At 37.0% G+C, this 9373-nt stretch overlaps 1 protein-coding gene across 1 annotated transcript; it reads left to right on the forward strand.

The window, feature by feature from the left end:
• The first annotated feature begins 3716 nt into the window (after nt 1–3716).
• LOC136067103 (uncharacterized) lies at nt 3717–4727 on the forward strand. The gene has a single exon (XM_065772419.1). The coding sequence runs from the start codon at nt 3717–3719 to the stop codon at nt 4725–4727; it is 1011 nt and encodes a 336-aa protein (XP_065628491.1).
• Nucleotides 4728–9373: the final 4646 nt, after the last annotated feature.

The raw sequence follows: 9373 nt of genomic DNA on the forward strand, positions 1-9373 counted from the left end.
GTGTGTGCTAATAGTTAGTAAAGAAAAATAATGAAGCAACTAATAAACAATAATTAATAATTTAATTAACCAATACATTATAAAAGACAAACAAATTAAATTATGTTAGGCTAAACAACAATTAATAATTTTATAATTAATGAAACAACAATATAACAAATTATAGTTTATAAAAGCCAAACAAATTAATGAAACAACTAAACAACAATAATTAATAAATTTATTAATATTTCAAATGAACTTATAGTTTATTGTTTATTCTTTTGCTAGAATTATGGAAAAATATTTGATAAGAAAGCCACGTACCCAAGATTCATCGCCTATGCAAGATTCATCTTCATCTTCTAAGCGAATTCGTATTGACTTTATCTTAGAAAATCTTCCTTCAGATCCTGGGCTACAAGAAAAGATATCATCTTATCATCCTAATAATCATGATGAAATAAGATGATATTATTTACAAAAAGGCCCTTGTCAACCTGTTTTCCAAAACCATGATGATTACCCTCAATCATATTTTTCTGGAAAGCCCCGTCGATTTATATCCGAATGGTATGTAAATAGAGAGTGGGTGGAATATAGTATAAACAAGGATGCAGTATTTTGTTTATATTGCTACCTATTTGGGCAAGATGTTGGTAAGCAAGGATGAGGTGAGACTTTTGTAACAAAGGGATTCAAACTTTGGAATTAAAAAGAGAAGTTAAATTCTCATGTTGGAGGAGTTAATAGTGCTCATAACCAAGCTATCAAGAAAAGTGAAGATCTAATAAAGGAAAAGCAACACATTCAAAGTGTTTTGGTTAAGCAATCAAATCAAGATAAAATTGAATATCGGGTTCAATTAAATGCAATAGTTGATTGCAAAAGATTCCTTTTATGTCGGGGATTAGCTTTTTGTGGTCACGATGAATCTCAAGGTTTAAGTGATAAAGGAAATTTCCTTGAACTTCTACAATTTTGGGGGGATCACAATGAATCAATAAAGTGTTGCAAAAAGCTCTAAAAAATTACAAGCTCACCCACCATGAAATTCAAAAAGACATTGTGAATGCAATTACTCGTGAAACATCCAAAGCATCATCAAGGATCTTGACAATAGGTTCTTTTCAATATTAGTTGATGAGTCACGTGATATCTCAGTGAAAGAGTAAATGGCCCTCGTTCTTCATTATGTGAACAAAAAAGGAATTATTATAGAGCAGTTCCTTGGTATTGTACATGTAACAAGTACCACTGCTTTGTCACTCAAATATGCTATTGAATGTTTACTTTGTGAACATAATTTGAGTTTATCGAAACTATGTGGGCAAGGTTATAACAGGGCTAGTAATATGCAAGGTGATATCAATGGTCTCAAAACTTTAATTTTGGAAGAGAATAAGTCAGCATTTTATGTCCATTGTTTTGCTCATCAACTTCAATGGACACTTGTTGCCATTGCTAAAAATCACATTAACATTACTGAATTTTTTTTATGTGGTCAGTAATTTAGTAACTATTGTTGGAGACTCTTATAAGAGATGAGATGCACAATTTGCCAAAATTAAAGAAGATTTAGAGAATGGTGTGCGTAGAAGTGGGCAAGGTCTGAATCAAGAGACAAATCTTAAACATCCTAGGGATACAGGTTTGGGATCATATTATGGGACTATTCTCAACTTGATTTTGATGTTCTCTGCTGTTGTTGATGTACTTGAGATTATTGAAGAAGATGGTCTCTTCAACCAAAAAAGTTGAAGCTCGATCTATTATAAAGTCTGTAAGGTCGAATTTAATCAACTATTGTGTTAGCTTTATTCCGTTTCAAATTTGCTAGTAATTTAGTAATTAGTAACCCTGTATTTAGGTGGGAATTATGTAAGGGTAGTGAGTGAGAGAGTGTGAAGAAATGCTCAAGATTGTGCAAGGATGCAGAGACTCGCGGCTGAGACTCGCGGGTGACTCGCGACTGGCAAGCCACCAACTGCAACACACAAGTGAAGCGTGCAGAGAAGATGAATAGTCACGCCAGCTGGAGCACTACAGGACAAAAAGTTCAGCCTGGTCATTCTGTTATCTCGCGGCTTGAACTCGCGACTCAGTCAAGTCGCGAGGCCAAGCCGCCAACCAGCCTTGTTTTGAAAAACCTAACTCTTCGCATTCCACTCTCACCCTAGTATAAATACCCCTTATACCCATGAAATGAAGAAAGCTTCCAGAGATAATTTTGAGAGAGAAACCCTAGAGAAAAACAAGATTGATTTATCCACAATTTTTACATAGAAACTCTTCAAATTCTTTTACTCTCATCCTCTCCATTGTTACGTCCTTGAGAAGTTCTTACCTAGATCCTTTTCTCACCATACCCACATCTGTGAGAAGGCTATTTGGTACTTTGGGAAGCAGTTAGGAAGGGACCAATGGTTATTGGTTGATGCTATGGGCTATAGTGGAATCCGGTAAGCTAAAGAAGACAAAGGTTTGGCGTAACCTTATTGGAGCAAAAAGCTTGGAGGGCTTAAATATACTGGATAAATTAGGCTTGGAGGGTCTTCTGCTGTTCATGTATCCCAACTTCATTCTTTAGTGGATTATTGACCGCTTGGAGGGCGGCGGAGAGATTTTACGCCGAGGGCTTCAGTTTTTTCTTCGATAACATATCGTTGTGTTGTCCTTGTGTTTGCATCTCTCTTCCCTTAATCTTTGCCATTTAATTTCTGCTGTGAATGTGATTTTATTTGGTTTAGATTGTTTATGAATTCTAGTATAAGCTTATAATCATTTTCCGCACATACATTGTTTGATATTAAGTTTGAATTGGTAATTTGTAAATTGGGGGTCTAAACGTTCATAGTGGTTTATACACTATTTGAACATTCAAATGGTATCAAAGCGAGTGCACTCTCTATGGTTTAAACACCTTAGTGCGATCCTTGACCCCGTATTGAGATGGACTGGTCTCAATCTTTAAATGCTCCACCATATTTTGATGGTAGCAACTATGCCTTTTGGAAAGTCAGGATGAGGGCATTTTTGTGTTCTATGGATGAAACCGTTTGGGATGCAGTGGATATTAGATGGACTAGGCCGGAGGTTGCCAAATCCACGTGGGATAAGGCAACCCTCACGGCGTCTAATGCAAATAGTAAAGCACTTAACGCTATTTTTTGTGGTGTGTCTCCAGAAGAGTTCCACAGGATATCTCACATTTCTATTGCCAAGGAGGCATGGCAGATATTGGAGACCACGTATGAGGGAACAAAGAAAGTGAAGGATACCAAGCTACAGATGTTAACCACTCATTTCGAGGAGCTGAAACCGAGTGAGGACAAGTCCTTTGACTCTTTCTATAAAAAGCTGAATGAAATAGTCATCGGCAAGTTCAACTTGGGGGAGAAAACGGAGGACTCTAAAGTTGTGAGGAAAATCCTTCGTTTGTTGCCGGAGAGCTTCCGTGCCAAGGTGACAACGATTGAAGAGAGCAAGGACCTTAATGACATCAAAGCCCAAGAATTGATTGGCTCACTTCAGACCTATGAACTATCGTTGCCCACACAAAGGAAGAGCAAATCACTTGCTCTTAAGACCATTAATGAAAGAATGGAGGTCCATGACTCATCGGATAAGGATGTTGTTGATAAAGATGTTGCATACCTTGTGAAAAATTTTCGAAAATTCTTGAAATCAAGAACAATGGAAAATTTGGTGATAAAGGGAAATTCCAAAGTTTAGGAATGGAGAAAAAGGAATTCGAAAAGAAAGATGGAAAGGAATCCCAATCTACAAAAGGAATCACTTGTTTCGAGTGTAACGGACATGGACACTTCAAGAAAGAATGTCCCAATTATTTGAAATCGAAGAGCAAGGTGTATGCCACAACTCTTAGTGACTCGGATTCATCCAATTCTGATTCTAAGGAAAGATGTGACGGAGAAGGGAATTACTCCGCTTTTATGACCATTGCTCATGTTAAGTCTTCAGAGGACTTAAATTTGCTTGTACAAGAGCTTGGGGAGCATAGTGATGAGGAATCAATGGGAATTGTAGAAGAATCGGATGGTGAAGAAGATGAGAGTACGTGGGGACTTCAAGAAAACTTCAATTCACTTCTTGAGAAATTAGGAGAATATGCACATGTGGCCAAGGCAATTGTGAAAAAGATGAAGAAGGCAGAGAAGGACTATAGAAGTCTCCTGGTGCGACATAAGAAGGCAAAGTGTGAGATAGAGACACTGAATGGAGAGTTGACTGAAGCCTATGCAAAGATAAAGTTTCTTGAGCTTGAGGTAGTTCAAGCAAATGCCAAGGTAGAGAGAGTCTCCACCAAGAAACTAGATGATGTCATTTCCTCTCAAAAACAATTCTCAGACAAACCTAGGTTAGGATATACCAAAGAAAGTAGTTCAGCCGTCAAAATCACCAAAGAAGTGAAGTTTGTGCAAGCCAAAGAATCTATAGTGGCTACCTCTAAACCTAAGATAGTAGGGGATGAAAAGAGGAAGAACGTGGCTGACCAAAGGGTGTTGAACAAGCCCCGTAATCAATCAAGGATCAAACCAAAAGTTAGAGGAAAATCTCTTCCAAGATCACAAAGAAGTCCGAGAACGAACCACTTTTGCCATTATTGTGGACTTCAAGGACACAGAAAACCAAACTGTCATAAGCTTAGAGCATTGAAGAATGCAACTGATCAAAGTCAAGAGGACCAAGAAATGACAAGAGGATTTAAGCTGTTTAGTCATTAAAAGGTCGAAATGGCAATCTCGGTGTGATGGACATAATGAAGATGATTGGTGTATTCACCACCTGCTTGGAAAGCTTCAATAGAAAGTTTGAGAATCGTAACTCTCGTACCCAATCCTTTAGGGATATCACCCCAAACGCATGTGGCGTGTGGGTAAAGAGGGGTACTCATGCATAAGCATTACAATATGTCCATGCATTAATTCTTCCTATGCTTTGTGAATATGCTTGGTTGTGTGTTTTTTGTTTGTTTGTGTTGAATTGTTTGGTTGTTTACTTGTTTCCTTTAAAAAAAGAAAATTACATTGTTGCTTTTGATTAGTCTTTTCTTGCTTTTATGTCAAAAATCCAAAAACACATAAAAAGTAGAAAATCCAAAAAGTTTGATTGACTTTGTTGAGTTTTGTCTCAAAACAAGTTTTGCCTTGTGCCTTTGTACTAATGGATTTGTGCATCTATGAGCTTAGCTTATTTCCTATGCACTTATATCATTGTGAGAGAAATCTTGAAATCTATGTGACTATTGTAAATAGATCTTCAACTTCGTCATGAATGATCAGTGAATGGTTTTGTTGATCTTGAGACATGCATAGACTTGTGCTTATATATCTTCCCACTATTTTATTTTATTGCTTTTACTTAAAGAGCTCACCAAATGTAGATCTCCAAATGAAAAGAGATTTTGAGCTACAAAAGCCCGTCGCACATATAAATATTTGACTAGGAAAAAGGGAAAGCGACTAAAAATAAAATGTATGATGCCCCAAAAGCCAAAAGCTGACTCATTAAATTGAAATATCAAAAATTTCAGGCATCGATCTCACAATGAGATGTATTGTTTCAAAAAGATCAAATGATATGATGTTCATTGAGCCAAATGAAAAGTTTCAAAGAAATATAATCAAGTTCATGTGGGAGGTCATATATGCATATTTCTATAATTGAGATGGATCACATTATCTAGTGCTAATTGTGTATGTCTTGGTTGAATTGATCATTGAAATTTCACATCAGACTAAGGACTATCTCATTTCTGATATTCACACACATCACACGTCTATGTTCAATGAATGTCATATTCATTTGTGTGATTGTACTTAATTAAATGTGTTTTCACATACTCAATCTTTGTTGATCAAATACAAAAATATTTTTGAGTCTTTTAGTTTGTTTTTAGAAAGTATTTTGTTTTTACAAAAAGTTTCAAAAATTCAAAAACAGTGGTGTCCTGTTTTGGCAACTCAGTCACGGGTTGGTCTAGTCGCATGCCCCAGTCACGAGCCCATACAAAGATTTTTCATGGCTCACTAACGGGTCAATGTCCCAGTCGCGAAAAATACTTAGAATATTTTTCAAAATTTGGGTTTTTATGTTTCTCGCGGCTCACTGTGGCAACTTGTTCGCGAGTAGAAGGTTCAGTCGCGAGAGTTACACAAAAATTTTTGCAGCTTATCTCGCACCTTTCTCACGAGTAGACCTTCCAGTCGTGAAAAACACTTAAAAAAAATTTTCAAAATTTTTGTTTTAAGTGTTCTAGTGGCTGGCCCTGGCGACTTGCACACAGCTTGACCCAGTCGCGAAAAACGCGTGTTTTGCATTTTAAGAGAAATTTTTAAAAAAATTTCAGTTTTTCCTCGAATTTTTGTGACTGTTCATTGTCTTCCCCATTTCAACCCTCTCCCAAACACACCGTGCACTCAACCCAAACCTCCATTGTTGATCATCTCTCCAACTTCATTCTCCAAGAAAAAGGTATGGGTTTCTATTTTCTCACTCTATTTTACATGTTTATAAGTGTATTTCTTCATTTCATGAGATTTTGTTGAGTTTTTGTATTTTGCAATGTTCGAACAAGGGTTTTGCTTAAAATGTTAGGTTTGGTTGGTTGAGGTTGGTTGTTTCTATTGCTAGACTGCTGAATATGTTTGCTATCATGATTAAGTTTCATTGAGCCAGTTTGTTTTCTGATCTTTGTTGTTTGAAATATTTCATACCCATAAGATATATGTGTTTGGGGTTCTTTGTGATTCACTCTAAGTGTGAGTATGGTTGTTTCAGATTGACTGAGCTTTTTGATTGTTTGGCTTATAATGCTTTGATTTTGTGTTGCCATATTATGTGTGTGCTTCTGTTTTTAGGGTACGTCTTGAAAATTTCATATTTATTAAGTTATGTCTCGTTGACATATGCTTACTTTTGACTGAGTGTGGTTTACACTGTCCAAATAGAGCTGATTACTGCTTGTTGCAGTCTACTTCAATTCAGACTGTACTTGATTGAGTTGTTGGGTTTTTATTTGAGCTATTTTTCTCTGGTTCTCAACTGTGTTTGGTCTATATGTTGTCTTGACACTCTATTACTCCCTATGTAACTAACTTGTTACTAATACGTGTGTATTTCCACCTATTGTGTTATGTTCTTGTTGTGGCATCCTCTGCTTGTTTACAGATGGCTTCCACACCTACAAAGAAGAAGAAACCTGCTAAGAAGGTTGACAAAAGGCTAAAAATGGACCATAACCTGTTTAGGTCTATTCAACACTTTGAGAGATACAAAGATTCTTTCTTGAAGGGAACCATTATTCAGGAAAGGTTTGTAAACTTAGGGGACTTGAAGGACACCTTCATTCCAAATTGTTTTGAGGGCAGAGGATGGGATAAGTTACTGAGTGACCTACCTGCAGTTTGTGAGCCTTTAATAAGGGAATTCTATGCAAGTGCTGTTATAAGGGAGGATGAGCTAAATTGCTAGATCAGAGGACATGAGTTCACCCTAGATGCACATGATATTGATGAGGTTCTAGGCTTGAATGTTTAGAGGATCATGATTTCACCAATTACAAGGACAGGATGCTATCTATAGAAACTGTCCAGAATCGGATTGGTGGTGTTAAAGAGGGGAGATGTCTTAACACTAATGCCTTCCTTGCTGACATGAGGTGTCTGACCACCATCATGATGTTCAACTTGTATCCAGTGAGGAAGCTAACTACAATTACCAATGCCAGAGCTATCTTCCTCATGGAGCTTAAGGAGAAAACCTTCATTGACATTAGCTCTCACATATTTGACGCAATTGTGGATGAGACTAGAACCATCTCTAGGCCCAAGCTGATCTTTCCTAGCCTTCTCATGAGACTTTTCAGAGCAAAAGGTGTTGTAATCCCTCAAGATATCAGTCCTATGACTCCACTTTCAACTATTAACAAACAAACCATCACATGGATATAAGTTCGTCTTTCAGGTGATGAAGAGGAGGGTGACCAAGGTGAAGGTGATCCAATGGAAACTGAAGCAGAGGCTGCAGGACAAACATCCACATCTAGAAGCAGAGGCAAGAGGAGTAAGGCTTCAACCTCATCAGCTATACCTCCAGATGCATTTCAAATCATCTTGGAGATGATTGATGGACTCAAAGAGGTCCAGAATGAGCATACTGACAGGATAGTAGCAATTCAGAATCAACTCAACATACTTTCAGCCAAGTTTGACAACATCAACACCCAGCAGTGACCCATTGGCCATTTCAGTCAAAAAGGGGGAGAATTTTTGAGAAGCAGCTCTTAAGTGGGAGTGCCATTTTGAGGGGGAGCAGCCAAAAATAGTGTTTATCTAGTTTATTGTTTAGTCTTATTTTATGTTTACTGGTTATGGTATTATGTTTTTGAATACTGTTTTCATTATGGGTTTGATACAATGTGTGAAACTTTGGTTTATTAATACTTAAGATGTTTTTCAATATGGGTTTAGGTTTAGGATTGTACCTGTTGCTTTTGTAAGCTTTTAAGGTTTATGTACCCATGCTTTGTAGCTTTAGTACTTGTTGTTAAATGTCATGCATTTTCTTTAAGTACATCACTCTTGTGCCCTTTGTTGGATTTTATATCCTTAATGCAATTTCCTAGTGTTGTTGCACTGGTTGAGTGTTAGATATGTAAATGATACTTTACAATTGAGCTTATTAGCTTGCATGTCCGGATGTTCATTCCATGTGTGAATGAGCATTGTGATTACTTTTTATAGTGATTGTTTGTGTACAATTGAGCTTATTAGCTTGCATGTCCGGATGTTCATTCCATGTGTGAATGAGCATTGTGATCACTTTTTATAGTGATTATTTGTGTTTGGTCAAGTATTGGTTTATTACTTATTTCTATTTTGCTTGATCGCATTATGCTTGCTCCATATGTATTACAAGTTTTCTGCATACAATGATCATATTTTGTTGTTGTATTTCAGGAGATACTTATTCTTATGGTTTAAGAGCTTCACAGATTCCAAAGTTAGGTGTGAGTGAGTTTTGTTTAATTGTTCCCAACTTACGCGTTAAGTCTAGAGTTTATTGCAGGGTTTTGTCATGAAATAGCCAAAGGGGGAGATTGTAAGGTTGAATTTAATCAACCATTGTATTGGCTTTATTCCGTGCCAAATTTACTTATAATTTAGTAATTAGTAACCTTGTAATTAAGTGGGAATCATGTAAGGGTAGTGAGTGAGAAAGTGTGAAGAAATGCTCAAAATTGTGCAAGAATGCAGAGACTCGCGACTAGGACTCACGGGTGACTCGCGACTGACAAGCCGCCAACTGTAGCACACGAGTGAAGCGTGCAAAGAAGATGAACAGTCACGCCAGCCGGAGCACTACAAGA

The sequence above is a fragment of the Quercus suber genome, unplaced genomic scaffold, assembly GCF_002906115.3.
Source record: "Quercus suber isolate HL8 unplaced genomic scaffold, Cork oak 2.0 scaffold_58, whole genome shotgun sequence".
Lineage (NCBI taxonomy): Eukaryota > Viridiplantae > Streptophyta > Magnoliopsida > Fagales > Fagaceae > Quercus > Quercus suber.